Below are 26,021 nucleotides of genomic sequence, written 5' to 3'. Positions count from 1 at the left end.
TGTGTTCAGTTTAAGTAATACATTGAATGATGAGATTAATTATTATATAAAATGTCATCTACCTTACATAATTAAAAATAATGTTTTATTTAAATATTTGCATTAATTTAAATGTATTTATTTCAGTAATATTTATGATTTGCGGGTTATTAATATTTAACAATAAATAATAAATAAATTATTTAATATGTTTGTACATTGTACTGTTGGGTTTATATCTAAATAGATATCAATGTGTATAACTAAAAGAAACTATTTAATTGATGTAATTGAATAACATATGAGTTATGGATTATATTATTTTCTTCTATTAATATGTATACTCAATTGCAATTAAATATAATCAATAGTTAAAATTTAATCATTAGTTTTATATATTTAGTTAATTATGGGAAACATTCAATAAAATTTTTTTTTTTATAATAACCTCAATTGAATTGTTTTAAAAAAAATACATGACAGACTAGTAATTAATATTTATTAATTATTTATAAACATGAAATTGGTCATTATTTACATAATTAAAATAATTATGTGTACAGCACTACTTCTATTGAATTTATCACATCTAAATTTAATTGAAATTATGAATATGATTGATTTTGGAATTATAAGTAAATCATAATATTATCAAAATAGGACTGCCATATTATATTCATAGTTAATCGTATTATGTTTATTTCAATAAAAAATATATATATATTTGATCCTTAACGACCTAATCGATTATAACATTTCAGGATTATGCCTATTGAAACAAACGAACGTCTGAAAAAATGCTTTCATTTAAGTAAGACTATATTCTAATAACATAAATTTAAAATATATTCAATACTTTTTTATATTATATTGTAAGTTTTATTTAGTTTTAAACCATTTTCAGTTTCTTTTATAGATTTGTTACATCCATATTTTTAATTCTGAGCCGAGCAATGAATTTATTTATTATTTGTTTGTAGGATTATACATTCTTTTTTTAACTCAAAATATTATATTGTACCATTTATCAATAAAAATGCTATATTTTTATAAAAATAACTCTTATTATTTTTTATTTATACATTTACTAAAAATAATAAAATTATTGATGAATTTGAAAACATTAAAAAAAAAAATTAAAGATTCAAAATAAATGTGTGTATATATACATAAATATATTTTTTTTAGTAAGAAAGTTGATCAAAATACGAAAAGGTAAAAATAGTCAAGAAGCTAAATGGAATATAAGGATTTGCTCTGAAAATAATTTTCCTACTGCAGCAGGACTAGCTTCATCAGCAGCTGGTTATGCATGTCTTGGTTTGAAAATTTTCTAAAATCATATCAATTGAATATTTAAAAATGTTTAAAAGTTATTTTTAACAGTATTCACATTAGCTAACGCTTTTGGCTTGGTTGATGAAGATCTTCCCTCTATAGCAAGACAGGTAGTGGAAGTGCATGTAGAAGTATTTATGGAGGATTTGTTCATTGGAAGGCTGGTATTGATGATCAGGGTTCAGATTCTACTGCAGTTCAAATTGCTGCAGATACGCATTGGCCAGAATTGAAAATTATCATACTAGTGGTAAAATAGGTCTTTATTATCTATTAATTTTAACTATGCTACCATTGAAGATTACAATTTTTGATTAAAATAATGTTGTTATACATTCTATGTGAAATATATTAATTAACAATATTTGTTTAATAACAAACTATTGAGTTTACTTTAAAATTAAGTTTTATTAATTGATAGAAAATTAAATCTAGTAAATACAGTTTTAACGTTACTTAATACCAAACGTTTTGGAATTCATAAATACTTATATTGTTTCAAAATGTATTACAACATTAATGTAACACACCCAACTATAGTCTGTCCTGTGAGAGAACTGACCAAAATCAGTTTTTCTGCACATTCCCTGATGATACCTAGCCATAAGTAAACCAGTTTGATAGTATGGCTGACTTGGGGGATTGTGCAGAATCTGTGCATTCTCTTGCTGAACAAACTAATATAAACTCTTTTTGAAATTATAATTCATATTTTATTAGGTTATGATTCTCAAAAAAAAACTAGTAGTACTGTAGGAATGAACAAGCAGTAAAAACAAGTGAATTACTTAAATACAGAGTTCAAAAGTGTGTACCTGAAAGAACAAAAGAATCATTCAAGTATAAATATTTCTGAAACACTTTATCATAGATCCATGAATGCTATATTTTTGTTTTAGGCTATAACAGATAAAAATTTTGAAAAATTTGCTGAAATTACAATGCGAGATAGTAACCAATTTCATGCAGTTTGTTTAGATACATATCCTCCTTGTGTTATTTAAATCAAGTATCACATGATATTATATCTTTTGTTCATGATTATAATGAAGCTGTTGGCCAAATCAAAGTATAGGGCTCTTTTTTAACCTCATTTATGATATTTAAGTTGTTGTAAGTTGTACTTTTATGGTTTTTTTTTTTACTATTTTAGGTTTCTTATACATTTGATGCTGGCCCAAATGCTTTTTTATTTATTCAGCAAAATGATTTGAATTTATTTATGTCAGAATTAGTTAATGTTTTTCCATCAAAACAACCCGATTCTTCATATTTACAAGGAATTGTGTCAACATTACCGTATAAAGTTTGTTATTCATTGAGTTATAATGATTTGGTCAATTATTTAATTCCTATTTTGTTATTTGTTTCAGGTAAAACCATATGGGTTTAAACCCAAAGATAAAGATCTTTTGAAGTATATCATGGTCACTAAATTAGGTAGTGGTCCAAGATGTGTTAATGACCATTTATTAAATGATGATGGTACTCTTAAATCAAACAACTAAATTTTAAATTGATCAAGATATTTATTAGTCACCTTAATTTATTGTTATATGCTTATTTTTGGAAATATTTATTGATGTTGCCAAATTTTTAACTATAGTTTTATGACATATAATATACTTTATTGGTTTATTATTGGAGTTAAATATTTATATTTAAATGGGCAGTAACCCAAAATAAAAGAAAATATTTTATATATTTTTTTTTGTCATATTTATTTTAGTGCGCACAATACACGAAGAGGTTTCCTCTCTTATATAAGAGGGCTGGTTGGCTTGATCGAAGTAACTATTCAATAATAGTATTTTATTGAGTGGGTAGTAGTGGTTAGTCAACCATTCAACTAATAAGTCAACATCAGCTAGGGTCACATGGGATTGTTCGGGAAGAGAGGTTTTTTTTATTAAGGGGTTTTGGTGATTTGCTAGTTTAAAGTGGAAGCATTTGTATAGAATTTTAGCAATGTTTTTGACTGTCAGAATGAGGAGGTCCTTGTGAAGAGTTGTTATCATTCAAAATATATTAAGGAGCTTTAGTTATCTATCAGAGGCATTTGGATTTTATTTATATTTGAGACTTTGGCAGAAACCCAGAGTTAAATTCCATAGGACTAGATGAATTTGAGGAATAGTTTGTAGATAAGAATTGTACTATGTAGAGCAGCTTTGCGCGATCTGGGTGTTGTCAATAATTTAATAAATTGCTTATAATTAACAATTTAATTTATATGAATACAATTGTGTACATAAGATTATTAAGTAAATATATATTATACACTTACATAATGTTGGTAGAAAGGGAGGGGGGTCGTATTGTCTAAATAAATAATTTTTGTGGGTTGTGGTTCAAGAAAGATTGTGCACCATTAATATGAAGTGACATGTTTGGACTAAAGGAGGGGGCAAAGCTGTTCTTGACAATATTGTTAAGAAATATTAGTTGTAGTATATATAGATAGCCCATGTGAGACGGTGATCTAGGTATAGACTTAGGTAACAAACATTTTGGAAATTTGGGAGAGGTTGGTTGTTGAGTGTTATTGGTAGTGGATGAATTTTAACTCGTTGAGTTTGAATCTCCACTCTTTTTATTACACCTAGAGCATATCAAAAGATGCGTTTGGATTAAGTTAGATCTTGGATGCCTCGTGGTGGTGGGCTAAGATGGCTTTATCATCGATGAAGTTACCAGTGGTAGTGGATTGGTCTGATATGTACAGTTGAACAAGAGAGGCGCCACTACAGCTCCTTGTATTTATAATTTAGTTGTTTTTTATATCATACCTTTGTATACTTGTTAATATACATTTTTAGGACAAATTTTTTTTTTATATTTTTAAATTCTTCAATACATTACTACTTACTAATAGGCATGTACGGTAGATACTCTTTTAACCGACACTATCGGGACCAAGACAATGACAGATAACAGAAATACAATAATACAAAACATACTTTTTCAATAAACGTAAATATTTGTGTAATTACGTAAATTACAATGTAATTTGCAGACAAAAATAATACTATACTAAAAAATACTAAACAAAGTAATCTGTCGTCTTCGGTTTTTTTCTTCTTTGAGGCACGAGCTTTTTGAATGGCCACGTTTTGTATTTTACATTTTTACGAAGAATTAAGACCTACGTTGCATTTACCTCCTCTTGTATCTCAAATAAATCAATGCATTTTAATAACATTGCTTCTGCTTCTGTGTGGCTAGTTGGCGGTTTTAAGTGAATCACTGAATCTTTAAAATCGTCATCAACGGCAATGACATTAAAAATAATTTAATCATCATTCAAAATTTCAATGATCGCATCATTAACTTTTTTTTGACGTTGACCAATGACGGATAACAGAGTGACGGTTAATCAACTTTTTACTGTATCACCAAATTAGGATGCAAATTTGGTGGATATCTCATAATATGCACAGAACTGTCTTAACATATTGAATAGTATATTAATAAATGTTGAAAATTTGAGTTAATTATTTATAATTAAAATAACATAGTATGAAATACCACCATGTTAATAACAAACAATTTTAAAACAGCAGCAATATTCCTTAGTATAATTTATTAGATGTGTCTTCTTTATTAGAACTCTCCTCTGCAATATATTAATTTATTAAACAATAAATAATTTATTTGTCTTGAAAATCAAAATTATTTGCATCTGGCTTAAATTAATGTTATTTTTACTATTTAAAATATACCTATGAGTACCTCAAACAACTTCCCATTTATTTAGATAGTTGATATAATAAGTTTTAAGTTCCAAAAACACAGATTTAAATATTGAAACAAAAAAAAAAACATTGTTACTATCAAATCAATATTTTTGATCAGCTAATAATAAATGTTTATTAAAAAAAAAAAGTACACTAATAAATTAATAAATATAACACTATTTTCATATTTTATAATCTTACATTTTTATTAAAAAAAGATTTTTTCAGCTTTATTACATAAAAAAAAACACTAATTTGTAATGTTGGTTATAATTATACATAATTATAACTGATGTAAATTAATATGTATGTTTGTTTATTAAATAAATTACATTCAGTTGAACTAGAAAAATGAATATTGTTATATTCATTATAATATTGTTCATATTACAATCAATGTTACTTATAACATTGAATGTGTCACTTTTGTTAAATATTTTTTGTTTTTAAATTGTATTAATGATTCATAATTTGACACTTCATGTAAAGAAATATTTTATGGCAGAAGTCTACTTAAACATGTGTATAATTTTAGATTTTAACAGCATCATTGAAAATCTGCAAAATCTTTGCACTCGTTTTGGTTCAAAAGTAATTACCAGAAGACAATTGTACTTTTGTCAAAAAAAAACCATCCAAAACCTATGGGGAAATTAGGAAAAACTATAGATAATATATTATGTTGATAGAATTTTAGATTTAGACTAATTAAATTTAATAATTTAATAACGATATTCAATTATTTGGATATAATATTTTAAAGTATACACTTATATGCACTTAAAACATTGTGTTACTAACCTAGGCTCAGCATAAAAAAAACTAAACAACTAAACCTTAACCTTTGACAACGCCTTTTTAAAACATTTCCTAACTAAAATAAATATACTAGTATTAATATGAAACTGCTCATATATAATTCTTTGATCAAATCAGTCTGGACATATGGTATTCAGTATGGGGTAATGCAAAAAAAATCAAATATAAATAAAATACAAACTTTTCAAAACATAGCACTCAAAAACTTTTCAATGCTCCCCCTTGCGTCTCTAACCACACTACTCACTCTGATCAAAAATTAAAATTAGTACACAAAGAAGCTACAAATTATTATCAACGCTTCCACAATTGTCTTACTTCAAACAGCAACCAAATCTCGCAAAAAATACTATTCCTGGAAACATCTGAAAAGTACATGGTGTTGTGACCTGTTTCTTCACCTCCCTCCTCTCAATTAATATAAAGGCAGATGCACTATCAGTATAGTTATTTAATTATACAAAAAAATAAACTCAATCGATGAGTATCATAAGTAGATGATTTTTCATATCAAGTTTTGCCTGTAAATATTTAATTTTATTATTAATTTGTATGTATTTTACTTTAACCACATAAACCTATTATGCCCTAAGGTACAGATTGTTTATTACTAATACAAAAAAAAATAATAATACTTACTGGATGGCTTTCCCTTAACCCATGGGATAAATTTTACATGTGTTCCATCATGTTTGCTTGCATTAGCTTGGAGTTCTGGTTTCAACACTCTCCTTACAACTTTTGCAGCAATGTTTGAATAATTAACATAGCTACAAAGAAAAAAAAATGAATTTAATTACCATGCTAAAAGTTCAAAATTATAAAAACCTTTGATAAATGAATGTATTTACAAATCAAAAATGTTTTTTTCAATTAAATACAACAATCAGAACAATAAATATAGATAAAAGTTATCCATATCATGTCCGCTGGTAAACAAAAAGGATTGAACGACAATAATTTATTGTTGAGCTTTTACTTGAGATTGAATTTAAAACAAATTAAGCTTGGAAAATAATTATATAGGTTAAAAATAAAAATAATAAGATAAAACGTTTGGTTTTGCTATTAACATTGAGGCTTAGAAGACAGGGCCTGCAAAGTCAAATGGTATACAGACAGGAACCTAAAAGGACCATACACCTTAGCACCTTGCACAATTACACAGCTATAAATAAACAGTATGATTACTTCAATCCAGCGGCCCTCCAGTAACTGATAGTGATCAATGTTGTGACTGTCTAGTAGTAGCAAAATGAAAAATATCTGGGGGACTAAGAAAAATTGTACTACAAAACATTGAATAAAACGTACATTGCATAAAACCATTATTATTATAGGCATCTGCTAGTCCATTTTCAATGTAGGATGTTGATACTTTCCCACGTGTTGGAAATGTGAATTCATGTCTCAGCATGCCTGAAGTGATCTGCTGTACAGCCATCTAAAAATATGTAGTCGGTTAAATATGTATAATGGTTGGACGATAAAATGTCACTACTACACACCATAAGGAGAACGAAAATCTTTATATGACAACTAGTACGTGGACAACACTGAACAATTCAGAAATGGAAAAAATCATTTTTCTACCTTAGACCCTTTTTTATTTCGACGACCAGTTGCTGGCCCACTACACTATAATACGTGTTTAGCAATTTTTCTAACCGCAATCCCAAATTATGACATTATCACGAGCACTAACAGCAACATATCTAACAGAAATACAGGTTAGCGTAACAAAGACTATGTTACAGTCGGTATGGCAAACAAAGTTGACATTTATCAACGGAACATAATGCAAGTATTGCTTGGTTATACCCATTTTAAATAGTTATTAACTAAAAAAAAATTAATACCAAACATCGTGATTAATGCGTCGGTCTTGTTGGGTTGCTATGATCGACGACCACTGAAACTTGCAGACATTTATTCGACAGTCGTATATATAAATGTATAATAACGATTAATTTACACGAAATGATATGGAGCAAAGAATTGAGAACTATAGAAGTAGAGCCATGATAATTTAAACAGCCAAGGGGATAAATGATTTCGATACTTCGATGTAGATCATAGGTAGGTCGTAGGAAGTCCATAACGTAAAGTCGTAAACAAAAATTAAAACAACATATTATACTGAAATAACGATAGTACGAACCAGCTCTCGTCTTGTTGAATAACACAGGTCGACGATCGCAACACGTATTCACGTACGATCTTATCACACCGCTGCTATCAGTAAATACGATAAAAACACGGAGCAAGGTGTATTGATAGAAATTAAGGATTGTCGATTACAGCCGTATGATTACAGTCTTATATAACATGACCGTGGTAGTCGTATACATGATGACTATTTACTTTTTTACGATTGGAAACACAAGTACACAAGTGATATCGTTGTTAACCGTGTACAGCGGCTGCTGTACTACAGCGTCTCAGATTCTCTTTTCGGTTTTCTCTCTTATTTAAATGTCGATTTCCTTACCGTTCCTTACCGCTTCTGTGCGAGTAAAAACCATAGTTTCTTTGTCTGGTAAGGATGCCCTTAAAGCGTGTTTTGTGAAAATTGCAATGCCGTATTCATATTATGTCTTTATGTTTAAAAATTTAAAAAGTTAATATCAATAAAATATTGAGATCGTGTAAACGTGTATTGATCCGTATTCTACGTGACCGACCACACTTCCAGTGTGTATGCCATTCCACTCGGTTGCAATCGAGCTTTTTGGTGTAAAAAATAATATTTTACGGTTTTCACGATCGTTTTTTTTTTACTGTTCTACGGTGTTTTGAATTTCGTCAGAATTTCTAATGATAAAAGTCTTGTATGAATAGTAATTGCATGCTTAGTCTTAGTAAGGTAAATTTGGTCGATTTATTAAAAGTATTATGGAATCTAAAAACGCCGAGTCTATAGACAAATTAGGTTAGTACCTACTTATATTTATAATTTCGTATTTTTTTATTGATACGTATTGACTAGTTTTAATTTTTAAATTTAATAGATCAAAATAATACGTTTATTGAAAATGGTATACCTAAAAAAGTTGATAAGAATAATGTAAAAGGTGAAAAACGTAAAAAATGTTTACGCGACAAAACAGCTCCAAGACCTCCAGATTCTGGTAATATTAATTATTATCATTTTTTAGTTATTTAAAATAGATTAAATAGTTGTCTATATTTACAGCATACATACAATTTTTAAATGACAGACGCAAACGATTTCGTTCGGAAAATCCTAATTTATCATTTGCTGAAATAACCAAAGTTAATACTGAATGGAACCGGTTGTCAACAGATAAAAAACAAGTAATTATATTATAACATATTATAGAGAAGAAAAGAGAATCGTCATGTTATTCATCAATAAATACAGAAATAAATATTTAAAAAACTATTCTTTATAGAAATTTTGTAACGTTTAATTTTGTTTTTTAGCTATATCACTTAGCAGCTGAATGTTCAAAATGTATTGAAAAATTAGTTGCAGCTTATAAAAAGACAAATGCATATAAAAATTGTATTCAACGTAAAATGAAAGAGAAAAAACTTAATACCCAAATCCAAGAAGTTAGTTGATTATTAATTATTTTATTTTCACAAAAAATGTATGTGTTAAAATTAATATAATATTTTTGACATTCTAGTTCACAGTTTATAAAATATTAAATTATCGTTAGTGAAACCTTTTAATCATTCACCTATTATATAAATGATTTATTTTCAATAATTTACAGTAATTGATCTTACTGTATGCTAATAATTTCATAATAATAAAGTTCAAAAAGTTATATTATTTATTTTTTTCATATTGGTGCTTTAAATGAAGATAGTTGGATAAAAAATATATTGAATACAGATTTAGATTTTATAAAATTGTTACTTCATTGTTAATAATTATTAACTAGCTATGTATTTATTTTATTAAGGACGAAGAGGATGAAGAATTTAAAAAAGAGAAATCACCTGGTGATATCAAATTAAAAAAGGTTAGTTAACATTTTTTTTTATATTAAAAATATTTAAATAAAAATAGTTGTATGATACTTATATATCACAAATAAATAGTGTTTTCTATCTGTTTCATTTATTTATATTCTAATATTATACACCACACTCCACGGGAGTTCTTAATATTGTATTATTTGCTAAAGCATTAAAATACTCCGTGTTGTTTTTCTGCAAGAATAGAGATAGAATTAACACTGCATCATTACTTGGAATATGGGTTATTTATGACACTTGTGATATTAATAATACTAATAATTTTTTATGTTACCAGTGGCACTAGTAAAGTCAGATAGAAAACATTATATGATATTATAAATTACAAATTCAATGTTAATAGTAATTAACTGTTTATGCATTTATTTTATTTAGGAACAAGAATTAAAAAAAGAATATCCATCTGATAATACAAAATTAAAAAAGGTTATTTTTTTATCAAAACTTTAATTAGAAATTGTTGCATCAAAAAATATGTACTAAAAATTAAGATTTTATAGAATTAAAAACTTGTTAATAATTATTTATAACTGTATTTTGTTTTATTTAGGAACAAGAATTAAAAAAAGAATATCCATCTGTTAATACGAAATTAAAAAAGGTTAATTTTTTATCAAAACTTTAATTAAAAATTGTTGCATCAAAAAATATGTACTAAAAATTAAGATTTTATATAATTAAAAACTTGTTAATAATTATTTATAACTGTATTTTGTTTTATTTAGGAACAAGAATTAAAAAAAGAATATCCATCTGTTAATACGAAATTAAAAAAGGTTAATTTTTTATCAAAACTTTAATTAAAAATTGTTGCATCAAAAAATATGTACTAAAAATTAAGATTTTATATAATTAAAAATTTGTTAATAATTATTTATAACTGTATTTTGTTTTATTTAGGAACAAGAATCAATAAAAATAGAACCATCTTATAATAACTTTAACACAGTTTATGACATACCAACAGTTTCTGATGAATTTTTAATCTTCAATAATGGTTGGTATTCGTTAATAGTAAATTTTATTTACTATTATTTATTTATCATTTATTATTTTTTTCTAGCTGCAGACAGTGCACCAACATACTTCTACGATATGTTAATGGACGAAGTACAAGAAGTAACTGTTGTACATATACTTACTGAAATTGAACGATCTTTGCTTTTAGATGCTTTTGCTGACATTCCGTTTCCGGGTAAATGTTTCAAATTGATAAAATTAATTAATTTTTTTCTATTATTTTAATATTTATCCAAAAAATATTGAAAAATAACTATGCAAAATCTTAAGATCATCGAACAATAACAAATTTCATCTAAATTATTTTAGTTAGCCCTTTTATTTTTGTAAAATTAATAATGAATAAGAGTTTTCAAAGGATCGTTTATCTAAAGTTCTAACTGCTCATAGTATAATACTTCCACACTTTTAAGTAACAAGATGTTGACCAATTTTCATTTCTTAAATCCAGTTTAAATATATACATTTACCCATTAAATTTTTGGATAATTAATATAATAATATTAATGTGTTTTTAGTTGGAAAAAGTAAATCTAGTGGTTGGTACATGTCTCTTTACTTTTCGGCGTTTTCTCTCTATAAATTGAAAACATTTCACGATTTGCTATGCAGTACTATTCCAAATAGGTCACTAGGTTAAAACTAACATTTGTTTGCATCGGTACCTATTAATATTTATACAGCTCTGTTATATATACAGCTATGTTAAACTTTCAACGGCCAGGCCATGTAAACTACTTGTTTTGTTACCCATGTTTTTTTTTTTTGTGTATTTATTTATTAGGTTATTTTAACTTTAAACATATAAATAATAATGCTCGATAAAGTACTTTTATGCCACAGTTGTAAGGAAATTCTGATATAAGAATATATTTCATGATAACTTTTTGTTTTTATTAATGTTCTTGAATTTTGCTTATGATAAAGAAATATACTTTTTAACATTCACTTAATCATAATCGATAAATTTTGTTCATTAGACTATTGGTATAATGTAATATTTTATTTGTACTCATAAAATGAGTAAAACAGACAAATGCCAAGTATGTAAGAAGTTCTCTTTTCATTTTTTTTTTTACATACATTTATCAGTTTATCACATTATATAATCAAATTGTATTATATTAATAGTCTATAAAAATAAATATTCCCATCATTTATATCATCTAAGAATGACAAATTGTGTCTTTATTTTTTTGTTTACTTTGTAAACTGCGCAAAATGAATAATAAATTAGAAGTTGTTAAATGATTAACTTTCTAAAGTTTCTAGGACGTTGTATAACATTTTATTTTATGTATAATCTTGTTTAATTATTGCAATAAGTTAAATTTATAACTATTATAATTTATACTTAAAATATGTACATATTTTTTTTTAGATAATATTGAGCCACCTACCAAGAAAAATATTGACACATTTATGATTTATATTTTACCTATACTTTTTACATCTGATACTGATCCTTTTTGGATTGAAAATGTAAAAAAAATTCTTTCTAATTTGGATTTACTATGACTATGGATAGCTACGTCATAAATTATCAAATTACGCTTTTTTTTTTATATTATTTATTATTTTCATGTGATATAATTTTTATTTCAAACAACAAAGAAAATCCATTGAGTGAGGTATGTATGTAGTGGAAAATTGAATAAAAGATGTATTATTTACATTAATTTTAATTTTAATTTTATTTTATTATTGAATTTACATTGATACTCGTGATCGTAAATATTATAATGTACACCGATATTAAAAATAATTGTAAAAGTTAATCTCAAGCAGAAATATGCTCAGGAATATTTTGTGTGTGTGCGTGGTTCGTGTTTGTCATGGTGAAAAGGTGTTTCTTTAAGATATACTTAAAATGTAAAATATTGACAAAAATTAAATTAAGTAACTGTAAAATATAATACTTAATATATACTATGTATTTATGTTTATATAATATATCTATTTTTTGTACATTATTTGTATTAAAGTATAATATTAATGTAGATTTTTTGTTGTTATTAGGGTTTGGATTTCTATGCAATAGCATATTTTTTCCTTTAGTCCAAATATTATTTATTATATTGGTTATCTGCTATATCCACTATTATTTTCACATTGAATTGAATAAGTTATTTTTTTTTTTTTTTTTGCATTTTTATTAAAAACGCATGTCTCTTAATAGTATATTAGGTTTAGAGTCGTTGAATATTTATAAATTGATATGGTCATTATATCGAGTATTTATAAGAATATTTTTTTTTTATGTTTCTTAATTATCGTAGAAAAATCACCTATTATTTAAATCATAGAGAATATTATTTTTGAGGATACAACATATAAATTATTTCATTTTTATTAAAATGTTAATGATAAAACTCATTGATTTTTGTATATTTAAAGCCATGTATAAACTAAAATAATAATGACGTATAAAACCAATATGTCAAATCCTCAAGAATTACGAAAAAAAAAATAAATACTTGCATTGACATATTCTTAATAAGCTTGTGAACTATACTAAGTTCTTCATGAATTAATTTACTAATTATTATTATTGGGTGCATGATATTATGCGATTAGGCACTGTGTAGATGTAAAATTTTATATTTTGTTAAAATAAATATTAGAAGATATTTTTATCCACATTATATTATTTCTGTTCGTATAAACAGTTCTGAAAAATGTCTGCATTTTGTTTTGTCCTTTACTTTGTAAAGAGAAGTACATAATATCAAAAATGAGTTGGTTTATGTAGAAAGGTAATCAAAATTGCTTAGGTATTTAATTTAAATTCAAGACAATGTATTTTAATTAGGTAGTTAACATAAATTTAAAGTTTAATAATTATAATATTTTCCGTTTAACACTTAAGTAATAGTTATTAATTACTTGGTGCTAAAAAATTAAAACTTATAGGACTATTATTATTGAAACTTATTCATAATAAAGTTACCTATCTAATGTAGACATTTCTGAATCCATTCAATTATGTGGTACTAGTGAAGTATTCAATTTTCTACATGCAAATGTAGATTTGATCTTCAAAATGATTAACTTAAATAAAAAGTATGTTTATCTACTACTTTAGTTTTAAAGTAGATATTCAGTTAAATATAATCATGTATAGGTGTGCCTAAAACAGTGTTTGAGGAGATTTTTTTTAAACGTTTTTCATTCATAATATATGTACCGTGTACTAAATAGGTTAGGTTAATATAAATAGAAGGTTCAATCGTGTTGGATGGGGAATATTTAACAGGCGCGTGGTAGATAACAAAATGACGACAAAATAGTATGAAATTTGAAATATAATAATATGCTGCTACCATCCTGGAATTTATTATTTATTATTTGTGTATCCCAATTACAGTAAATTGGTACTTATTAATTTAAAATATAAAATAAATAGTAAATACGTTTTACTGTACGTATCAATTTAATCTTTAACATCAATAAACTAAAATATTTGATTAGTATATTACAAAGAATATGGTTTTGGTATTGTTAAAATACTGAAATAAAATAAAATATCATATAATCTAAACCAATAATAAAGAATAATATACATGGTAGAGAAATTAAAAACAATAGTTTTTCATATGAAATTTATTAAAAATCGTCTTAATTGTTGAAACGTGTTGTTTTTATAAAACAATATTATTGGCGACTCTAATGACAAAATGAACTAAACAAAATTATAAATAGAAAATCTGTATGCAAAAATAATAAGTATAAATTAATAAAAGAAGGCAATGATATTTATACATTTTTTACATTCTCCAAAGATGGGAGACGAAGAATGTGGGTACTTAAATGTAAAAAAGCCGATCAATTTAATCTTGATACATCTTTTCTATGTTCAGAACATTTTACAAAGAATGATTTTGAATTAAATTTTAAAATAGAATAGGTTGGCGTACCAACCAAGAAAAACTTAAAAACTGTGGTAAGTCAAAAGCAATATTGATTATACTAACCACTGGAATTCATTAAGTATGCAGTTCAAAATCTGATTTTTGGAACTTCAAAATATTATACTTAAAGAAAAAAATTTTCTTGAGGTTTTTTTTTACTACTTAAATAAGAGTAGTTTGTGGGGATGCTAACTAATATTTTTCAAATGTCAATCTCCTTTTTACTGTAACTAAATTAGCATATACATTTTCTGAAAATGTTGAAGTAGCAAAATCAAAATTTGAATGAGTAAATCTTAAGGTAATTGACTTGGTGTACCTACTAAAAGTATTCTAAAAGTAATAGGTAAATTTTTAAAGTACATTAATATAGTAAAAATACTTTAATTAAAATAGTATAAATAGTACATTGTTTAAAATATTTAATTATATACATTTTTGTAACTGTCTTAAAAGTTATAATTTATTTTAGTTATTATTAATTTTAACAAATTATACAACCATGTAAGGTATAGCAAACACCTGGCAGGAAATAAAATAATTACAGTTTTAATCAATGTTTTAAAATTTTTTATGTAAATTGTGATGAGACTCTTGTTTTTAGTACATTACATTATTGTTAATTTTTTTATTCTTAAATTATTAAATTAATTTTATTTTTTTGTAATAATATAAAATTATTTTTATATGTTGAACTGGTATAATTTTTATTTTTCATTTGCTAGGTCTTTATATTTTGTTATACCAGCTTAATTTCCAGCAATACCATCTATAAACTTAAGTATAAAAGAAAAAATAGCATTATCTTCTCCAAATGTAACTTCTTTAAGTTCATGTTCTTTGTGTATGAATAAAAAACACCACAATAAGCTAATAAGTTTGTTAAGTGAAGAAGGGCCATCTGTACAACAGGCACTTATTTACACAAATCTTAATATTAATAACTTTATTTAATAAATAAAATATATTTATTACAAAATATCAAATAACTCTAAGATTTACCATAAAAAAAGTAATACAAGCTGATATTAGTTTTACTAAAAACCCTAATATGTATCAATCTCAAAAAAAATTGAATGAAAATTTGCTAGCTACAGATATTGAACATGTTTAAAGACAGATTCATGATCTTAAAAAAAAGTTAAATGAAATGATCTCAAATTATAAACAATCTAAAAATGAAAACAAAATATTAGTAAAATCATTAAATAGTTATTAAAAACAGAGGATGAAGTCAAATCTTTAGTATCAAATGATTTGACTAAAAATCAATTGGACTTAATACTTAAAAAAAAAAAAAGGTTATATGGTCTGATGAAATTTCCAAATCTTTTACATTGAGCTGTTTAAGTCAACGTGCCTTCTTATATGCCTGTAACTCACTACATTATCCATTACCTGGTTTATCATCATTATGCAGATGGGCCTCCAAAATGAAGATGAAACAAGGAATTCTCAAAGACATCATCAAAGTAATTAATACTTCAACTAATAATTCATTTTACAAGCCAAAGGTGTTTACAAATTTTTTATTAACATTTTAAACAAATTTAAATTGTCTCACAACTATTAATTTACTATCAACTACATTCAATAACCATTACACATACATTGCATAAATCCATTAAAATTATCAGTATCTTCTAGTCCATTTCCAACATAGGATGTTGATACTTTCTCGCGTATTAAAAATGTGAATTCATGTCTCAGCATGAATTGAGTGATCTGCTGTACTGACATCTGAAAAAATGTAGTCAGTTAAATATGTATAATGATTGGAGGATAAAATGTCACTACTACACACCATAAGGAGAACGAAAATCTTTATATGACAATTAGTACATGGACAACACTGAACAATTCAGAAATAGAAACAATCAAACAAAAATTAACAGTCATACTCAATTCTTTTTGCAAAACAATTGACAATTAAAAATCAAATAACTAAAATACGAATGTAAAACTGCAAAAAGATATGAAATATAAACTCATAACAGATGATAAGAAATAATAATTATGATAAGAAATAATAATTTTGATGAGCCATAAAAGATACTACAAATCTACCAGAATATTTTGTTGAATTTGAATATAAAATATGTGTAATCATTGATTATTAATACTTTATAATCAATGGTGTAACTAAAGAATATACTTGTTCGATAACTTAAATTTGCTCTATTCTATTTTTTTACCATTCTTCAAAAATAATTTTAATAATATTAAATTATAATTGAATAAAAATACCATAAAACATTTACTGAAACTAGACGATTTAAACAACATTATTTTGGGTATTGGCTAAATCGAAGACTTACTCAATTTCAAAATTTATATCTCGATACTGGTCAAAGTGTTCCCTTCAATATTTTAACATTTTGCTAAACATCACCTGCCCTTCCATTTATAAAGGTGTAAATGCGTGAGCTCTGCCGGAACATTATGTTTTAGTGCTTGTCATATTATATTATATTAAACTTGAGAATAGTATTTTTTATTATACATTATATTTTATGTTACAATAACTCTATATTTTAAAATGTATTATGAATTAAAATTCAAATGAATGTTTGAACGAAAAATTTTCGTTTTTGACTCGCTGTTGTGGTAGCACTGTAAGGGCTAGTAATTATTGGGTTATTGTTAATGTAATCCTAATAAATTCCTGTTTGTTGTTTACGAGTATCTTATACTTATTTTTTTTTTCTTCAATAATTCTCAGCTGAATCATAAAATAGCAAAAATGACTTCTGTACTTAACTTGGAATACTGTTTGGACGGTAAATTTTTTTTCGATTTTGCATTTAAACGAGGTATTATCAGAGTTATATTTTAGGTTTAGAGAATCTTCCTATTGAGTTACAACGAAACTTCACTCTGATGCGAGATCTCGACTCCAGAGTTCAACAACTGATGCGCAATATTGACAAACTGACAGACGAATATATGTCAAATGTCAAGGGATACACAGCAGATAAAAAACGCGAAATGTTGACCAACATACAACGTCAGTTTGACAAAGCTAAAGAATATGGTGATGATAAAGTTCAATTGGCTATACAAACTTATGAATTGGTATGTTGATTTTGAATTATTAACATTATCCTAAAAATGTTCTATTTCATTGTACCTTACAGGTAGATAAACATGTCAGAAAATTTGATTCAGATTTAGCACGCTTTGAAGCTGAAATTCAAGACAGAGTCATTAGTGCTACAAGAAATATAGAAGACAATTCACAAAAACGTAGGTGTTTTGCATTATATCAAATTATAATTCCAATGTATTTGGCCATTTCTTTATGTGTATTGCTTCCAGAAGGACGTAAAAAGATTAAAGACAAAGAAATTAAAAAGAAGAGTGCATCGAGTGAAGAAGAAACAGCTCCAAACAAAACATCTAAAAAGAAACAACCGAAAAAAGGTTTGTGTATAAAAAAATTTTAGTCATATTTAAGTTGATTTCCTTGTATAATAATTACCAACATTTTTCAGGAATTACTAAAACAACAAGTGCAGCACCTAGTAAAACACCTTTAAATAATGTTGTCACTAATCCAACAAACCCTACAAATAGTGTAACCCATGTTACAATAGAAACTAGTTCCCTTACTGGTGCCGGAGTTGCACACTCGGCAGAAGTATTGGATATGCCCGTTGATCCAAATGAACCAACGTATTGTTTATGCAACCAAGTTTCTTATGGTGAAATGATTGGCTGTGATAATCCAGATGTAAGAATTTTAGTTTATTAATTATTTATTTATTTATTGTTTTTATTTTATACATTTTATTAAATACTTAAACCATTGAAAAAAATATAACATTTTTAATTTTTATTGTAAATATGGTTTCATTTTTTTTTTTATCATATTTTATTAATTATGTACTTTTAATATTTTAGTGTCCTATTGAATGGTTCCACTTTGCATGTGTCAAATTAACTACCAAGCCTAAAGGAAAATGGTTCTGTCCTAAATGTATAACAGACAGGAAGAAAAAATAATACATATTAAAAATGAAATAAGTTTTTTTATATACATATAATTAATGTATAATGTATGTTAATTTTCTTATGGCGTAAGAACAAATGATTGAAATTTTTGTAATTTGTAATATTGTCATAAATTACATAATAAGAATAAAATTTGTATTGCTGATTTATATATATACTTTTTTTTTATTCAAAACTGAAAGCAAACTCCAATTTTCAAATGTATTAAATTAATAATTATACCAGTCTTTTTATGTTGAATAATGTATTTATGGAATTAAAGACAAATTTCTAACACAACATTTAGATGGCATTACTGACTAGTTATATTCGTAGGAAGCCATATTTTTGAACTCTCTATCACATTTATTTTAAAGTCTGAATAATGTTTGACCAGTGCAGTTTCATCATTACAGGACTACATTTATGTGTTACTAATTGATCATTTTGACATGCGCGACAATATCATTGTGTATCAAATCGCCGGTCATGTTTTCTAGTAATATTTAATGGACTTAACAAAGCGCCTACCAAAACATTCTTCACTAGCAAAGAAACTGAAAAATAGACAACAAAAATTAGGATTGTTAATCAATCATTTTAATACAACCGTTATAATTGGTTAGCTATTACGTCATAATGAATTTACTTAACTGAATATCAATATTTTCTTATTACTTTATATTTTATCATGCTATTATGATCAACTTACCTTAGGTAATCTCTATTCTTCACTATTTAGATGATAATGTCTGGGTAAAACATAGCCTCTTCAAACCATATCTATCACACGCTATCCAATCAGTTTCTTTAAATTTACCTCTTTTTTTTATTGTTTGCATTACCATCAAAATATCCCCAGTAGAATCTTTTTTTAGGCCTATGTTCTAGCTCATTGACAATTAATGCCATATTGACAAAAGAATCTTCATCACATTTTAACATATAATTAAAGTTTATATGATATACACCGTAAAATGATGCAATTATTTAACGAGTGAGTAGTTTAAACTCATCCTTTTCATCTACCTCAAATAAGTCTTCATGAATCAGCTTTTCAGCATTTAAAGATTTGTCTTTTGATACATTAAATAATGTTTTAAAGTCTCCTTTAGTTTGAGCCCATGTTTAACGTATAACATCTCAACGATTTACCTTTTTTACAGCTGATATGACAAGTATAAGCAACTTAATTCTAAATACATTTGGTGAAGTGTTTTGTTTTAATGTCATTGGATGCAAAACGAACAATGTGCATCCTAGAATGAATAAAAAAAACTTGCCTGGAAATAATATGTAAGGCGTTTTTTATGCCCACTTAGAATATTTAATTAAAATCAAAAAATATTTAAAATAATAAATAACAAAACATTAAAACAAATAAATATGAGGCGTTTCATAACATTGAGGTGTTTAACATAAAAAATAAGGGACTAATAATAATTAATATTAAGTATGCAAGAGTAATTAATAATTATGAGCAATGAACATTGAACACTGTGAAAAGTATGAAATTAATATTAAATAAATGGAAATATTTAAATCTATTCTACTATCATGGTAGGTAGTAGGTACTATCTAAATGTAATATCTACAAATGTCGAATACTTGTTTGTTTATCTACACTTGAATGCTCGTTATGCTCGAGAACAGTCAAAATGTATTTATCACTGTAAGAAACATTCTTCTATAGTGTAATTGTGTATTTTTGTTTGAAATATTGAAACGCAAACGCTTTTTCTAGTAGAAAATATGTTCCCACTTTCGTCCATCAACCTTAAAAGAGGTTTCTGGTAGGCGGGTACATTTTAGATCAAAAGTAGACATTTCTCAGTACTTTATAAAATAATCATTGGGTAAGTAAGTAGGTAATCACTACTGTACTAGTCTGTACAAAACCTGTAGGTGTCAAATGTATCTTGTCATTGAGTCAGTCACTGACCACTATATAAGTATGTGTTAAATTTAAATTAAATAATTCTGAGCGAAGACAATCTATTGGCCTATATAATAATAATAATAATAGTATTTCTAGATTAAATAAGGTAATATTTTATGATGTATTCGTGTATTTATATTGCTTTTAAAGTAATTTATTTTGCTTCTAGTAAAACAGTAAATTGATTAATTTTTGCCAAAATTAATATTAATGCAAATTAAATTATACATAATAATATTAATATTATTGACATTTAATTGTTATAATAGTATGTATTTATACCTTATACCATATATTTATATTGGTATGTTTTAGATTCTGGTTAGAGTGATCAATACAAAATGTATTAAATTTACAACTATGTCTGTTTTATTTTTTTGTATATGTGTGCACGATAAAAAGCTCAAAGTTAAACTGAAATGGTTTTGTATTGCATATTGGATCTAATTTATACTTTAAGAAAGTCATTACTAAAAATTCCCGATAATCTTTATTCTATGAATCAATTTTATACAAATTTATTTTTAACAAAATCAATTATGTTTTTTTGGTGTAACTCAAAAACAAATAACTACTTGAATAGATAATTTACATTTTTACCAAATGTTTAAATTATTGTTGTCTATTTATGATAAGACTTTTAAAATATTTTGACTCTATTGAGCTATTTATAAACATGAGACACGTTTATTTTATTTTTCTAGAAATAATAATTAAAAATAATTTGCTGGATCAAAATTATTGAAAATTTAACACAAAAGAAATTTTTATATTAGTTGTTCTTATTAATGTATAAAAATATTAAAATTACATAGGCATAACTTTTGTATTTTTTTTCAAATGCATAAAAATCAAAATTGCCAAAAATATAAAAACTATTTTGTAAATAGAAATTCAAAAAAACTTTGATTTTTTATCTAAGTTTTGACAATTGAATACAAGATTCCACATTAATAATTCTTACTACGATACTGAAACTATTAAAATTTAGACAAAATTACTTATTTATACGATGAATAACATTGTTAATTATTTTTTTATGATAAAAAACATTTATACGTATTATATTATTATTATTATTTATACAATACGTAATGAATATTTATAATAATAATATAAAGATTTATTTTTAGGGTATAAATAAATATTTATATTATGGATCTTATTTTTATTGTTTTACATTTTTCAGTACCTATTGTTGCATATAGATGTAATCATCACATTTTGAATTACTAAAGTTCAAAGTTGATATAATATACTATAAAAGTAATAAATGTTATTATCATAAAACTAATAATTAATGAAATATTTTTGTAAAAAAGTGTATCAACCTACCGTTTAATCTTAATTAAAAAGAGTACTATATAGTATTTATAATCAATGGTTTTAATTATGAAAAAATTAAATACTTTAACAGCTATTGATATCATGAAATATCTATATATATATGTGTGTGTATGCATTTGTAGGTGCATATTATTTTAAGTAATAAGTATTTATATTGTAAATAACAACCATGTAGCTGCAAACATGAAAAAGATTAAGGCCTACGAGACATTTTAACAAAATTTAATAACATTACATTAGAGAATGGTTAAATTTAAAACTAATAATGTAATAAACATAGTAAAAATAAAAAGATTTTAATAACTAAGAAAAAATTTAAGAATGAAAAATTCAAAGTAAAAGGTGACTACCAATCCTTTATTCAGATTTTTAAGAAATTTCAATTGATACACTTCAATTAATTTACAATCAATTACACTTAAATTACCTAAAACCATTATTATAAAATTAATAAAGAGTACCTTTTAATTAATTTCCCAAGTGGTATGAATGCGAATTGATAAGCAATTAATGATAGTGAAAATCTACCAGAATGTTTTGTTGACTTTTAATGTAAAATAATTAGTAATAAGAATACACTAGTACAATAACTTAAAATTGCTGCTTTTCAATATGGAAAAAAAAAATAATTTGTAACATTCGTCAAAATCATCATAAAAAAACATATATTATAATGAAACATATGAAAGATAATAATGGTAAATCAGAATAATTTGCAATATCTAATAGTAAGGGTTTCATGAAACTAAGCTAAGCTAACCTAACCAAACCAAACTTGAGAAGTGAATGTTTTACAAGCGGTAAAAAACATAAAATTGAAATATACATCAAAATTATCATAAGAAACCAAATTATATAGTGTTAATGAAGTATCAGCTAAATGAAATGTATGAAAGTTAATAATGTTAATATACAATCATTTATTTAATCATTTGGACAACTTTTTTAAACATTAACTTAATATTAGAGTGTTTTATAAACAATTTACAATATGAATTAGTGAAATCCGTCTAATTTATCACATACCCGAGTAGTAAAAATAAAGAGAATTTTATAGCTAAAGCAATGTTTAACATTAATAATAACAAACAAAAGGTGTTTACAAAATTTTTATTCACATCTTTAACAAATCTAAATTGTTACACTACTATTAATTTAGTAGTAATTACATTCAATAACCAATACACATACATTGCATTAATCCGTTATTATTTCCAACATCTTCAAGTCAATTATTAACGTAGGATGTTAATACTTTCCCACTAGTGAGAAATGTGAATCCATGTCTCAGCATGCCTTGTGTGATCTGCAGTAGTGCCATCTAAAAATATGTAGTCAATTAAATTTGTATAATGGTTGGAGAATAACTTGAGAATTCAGTGTTTTATAAGCATTTAAATTATGAATTTGTAATATGAGTAAAAAGTATCAAATACAACTGAGTTGTATAATGTTTATAGTGTAACAGGTTATTTGAAAATTATGAAAGTTAATAATGCGAGATTAGAAACATTTACTTAATGTAATGGTCAGGGTTTCATGACACTAAACTTTTGTTACATTACTATTCAATTCCTATCAATTACAATCAATAACCATTACACGTACATTGCATATAACATGTATTATTCTCAGCATCTTCTAGTCCATTTGCAAGGTAGGATGTTGATACTTTCCCACGTGTGAGATAAGTGAATCCATGTCTCAGCATGCCTTGTGTGATCTGCCATAGTGCCATCTAAAAATATGCAGTCAATTAAATTTGTATAATGGATGGAGAATAACTTGAGAATTCAGTGTTTTATAAGCATTTAAAATATGAATTTATAATATACATCAAATTTATCGTAGACACAAGTAATAAAAATAAAGAGAATTTTATAGCTAGAGCAATCTTTAACAGTAATAATAACAAACTAAAGGTGTTTACAAAATTTTTATAAACATTTTTAACAAATCTCAATTTTTACATTACTATTCATTTCCTATCAATTACATTCAATAACCATTACATGTACATTGCATATAACATGTATTATTCTCAGCATCTTCTAGTCCATTTGCAACATAGGATGTTGATACTTTCCCACGTGTGAGATAAATGAATCCATGCGTCAGAATTCTTTAAGTGAACTGCCGTACTGCCATCTAAAAATATGTAGTCAATTAAATTTGTATAATGGTTGGAGAATAACTTGAGAATTCAGTGTTTTATAAGCATTTAAATTATGAATTTGTAATATGAGTAAAAAGTATCAAATACAACTGAGTTGTATAGTGTTTATAGTGTAACAGGTTATTTGAAATTTATGAAAGTTAATAATGGGAAATTAGAATCATTTACTTAATGTAATGGTCAGGGTTTCATGACACTAAACTGTTGTTACATTACTATTCATTTTCTATCAATTACATTCAATAACCATTACACGTACATTGCATATAACACGTATTATTCTCAGCATCTTCTAGTCCATTTGCAACATAGGATGTTGATACTTTCCCACGTGTGAGATAAGTGAATCCATGCGTCAGAATTCCTTAAGTGAACTGCCGTACTGCCATCTAAAAATATGTAGTCAATTAAATTTGTATAATGGTTGGAGAATAACTTGAGAATTCAGTGTTTTATAAGCATTTAAATTATGAATTTGTAATATGAGTAAAAAGTATCAAATACAACTGAGTTGTATAGTGTTTATAGTGTAACAGGTTATTTGAAATTTATGAAAGTTAATAATGGGAAATTAGAATCATTTACTTAATGTAATGGTCAGGGTTTCATGACACTAAACTGTTGTTACATTACTATTCATTTCCTATCAATTACATTCAATAACCATTACACGTACATTGCATATAACACGTATTATTCTCAGCATCTTCTAGTTCATTTGCAACGTAGGCTGTTGATACTATCCCACGCGTGAGAAATGTGAATTCATGTATCAGCGTGACTTGAGTGATCTGCCGTACTGCCTTCTAAAAATATGTAGTCAATTAAATTCGTATAATGGTTGGAGAATAACTTGAGAATTCAGTGTTTTATAAGCATTTTAATTATGAATTTGTTATATGAGTCAAAAGTATCAAATACAACTGAGTTGTATAATGTTTATAAAGTAATAGGTTATTGGAAAATTATGAAAGTCAATAATGGAAAATTAGAATCATTTACTTTATGTAATGGTCAGGGTTTCATGACACCATCTTTTTGATGCACTTCTATCAATTGAATTTTAATTACTTTGAGTAACTATTATACGTAGACTGCATTAAACCTGCAATATTCTCGACCTCCTCCAGTCCATTAATGTAGGATGTTGATACTTTCCCACGTGTGAGATAAGTGAATCCATGCGTCTCCATTCCTTGAGTAAACTGCTGTATTGTCATCTGAAAAAATGTAGTCTTTTAAATATGTTTTATAAATGAATTATAAAATGACACTACAACACACCATAAGAAGTACTAAAATTTATATATGACAACTAGTACGCGGCCAACACTGATTAATTCAGATATGGAAAAAAACTAACGGACAAACTTCATTCTTATTACAAAAAATTTGAAAACAATTTACAGCTGAAGATCATATACCCATAATATAAATGTAAAACTGCAAAAATATACGAAATTAAAACGTATTACCCATGATAAGAAACAATAATATTGATAAACCATATAAGATAGTACAAATCTACTGGATTGTTTTGTTTGATTATAACGTAAAAATAGTGTATTTAATGAATGCACTTGTACAATATCCTATAATTGATCATATTCAAATTGAAATAAATAAGAATTTGTATTATTTGTCAATAGTATGTTTTATAGTGTGTCCAAAGCATGAGGTTAAATGAAACGGGTGACGATTTTAATAATGGTATAATACAATCATTTATTTCATCATTTGGACAACTT

General features: G+C 25.6%; 2 protein-coding genes, 1 long non-coding RNA gene and 2 pseudogenes across 5 annotated transcripts; 3 read left to right on the top strand and 2 right to left on the bottom strand.

Annotated features, from left to right (window-relative positions):
• Positions 1-744: 744 nt before the first annotated feature.
• On the top strand, positions 745-2,842 carry LOC113558814 (annotated as a pseudogene).
• Positions 2,843-8,311: 5,469 nt separating this feature from the next.
• Positions 8,312-10,173, top strand: LOC113558332 (high mobility group protein 20A-like). The gene is made up of 6 exons (XM_026963797.1): positions 8,312-8,805; positions 8,885-9,004; positions 9,070-9,191; positions 9,321-9,452; positions 9,812-9,871; positions 10,165-10,173. The coding sequence occupies exons 1-6, from the start codon at positions 8,769-8,771 to the stop codon at positions 10,171-10,173; spliced, it is 480 nt and encodes a 159-aa protein (XP_026819598.1). The 5' UTR covers positions 8,312-8,768.
• A 7,327-nt stretch (positions 10,174-17,500) lies between these two features.
• Positions 17,501-18,896, top strand: LOC113557085 (inhibitor of growth protein 4-like). Of its 2 annotated transcripts, none has more exons than XM_026962390.1 (6): positions 17,501-17,598; positions 17,655-17,893; positions 17,956-18,064; positions 18,140-18,241; positions 18,313-18,551; positions 18,722-18,896. In XM_026962390.1, exons 1-6 carry the CDS (start codon positions 17,562-17,564, stop codon positions 18,821-18,823), a joined length of 828 nt encoding a protein of 275 aa, XP_026818191.1. In that variant the 5' UTR covers positions 17,501-17,561; the 3' UTR covers positions 18,824-18,896. The 2 variants fall into 2 exon arrangements, with proteins under 2 accessions (XP_026818191.1, XP_026818190.1); XM_026962389.1 differs by having other exon boundaries at positions 18,137-18,241.
• Positions 18,897-19,080: 184 nt separating this feature from the next.
• LOC113558333 lies at positions 19,081-20,638 on the bottom strand (annotated as a pseudogene).
• Positions 20,639-23,362: 2,724 nt separating this feature from the next.
• On the bottom strand, positions 23,363-25,727 carry LOC113558763. Of its 2 annotated transcripts, XR_003405696.2 has the most exons (5): positions 25,558-25,727; positions 25,276-25,493; positions 24,950-25,079; positions 24,533-24,662; positions 24,216-24,245 (listed from the first exon to the last, which is right to left on the bottom strand). It is a non-coding gene; the product is annotated as an uncharacterized LOC113558763 (long non-coding RNA). The 2 variants fall into 2 exon arrangements; XR_003405697.2 differs by lacking the exons at positions 24,216-24,245; positions 24,533-24,662 and adding an exon at positions 23,363-23,418.
• Between the last annotated feature and the right edge of the window lie 294 nt (positions 25,728-26,021).

This window comes from Rhopalosiphum maidis, chromosome 3 (genome assembly GCF_003676215.2).
Source record: "Rhopalosiphum maidis isolate BTI-1 chromosome 3, ASM367621v3, whole genome shotgun sequence".
Taxonomy (NCBI): domain Eukaryota; kingdom Metazoa; phylum Arthropoda; class Insecta; order Hemiptera; family Aphididae; genus Rhopalosiphum; species Rhopalosiphum maidis.
Note: the sequence above shows the minus strand (reverse complement) of the source record. Positions and strands in the feature narration are given on the sequence as shown.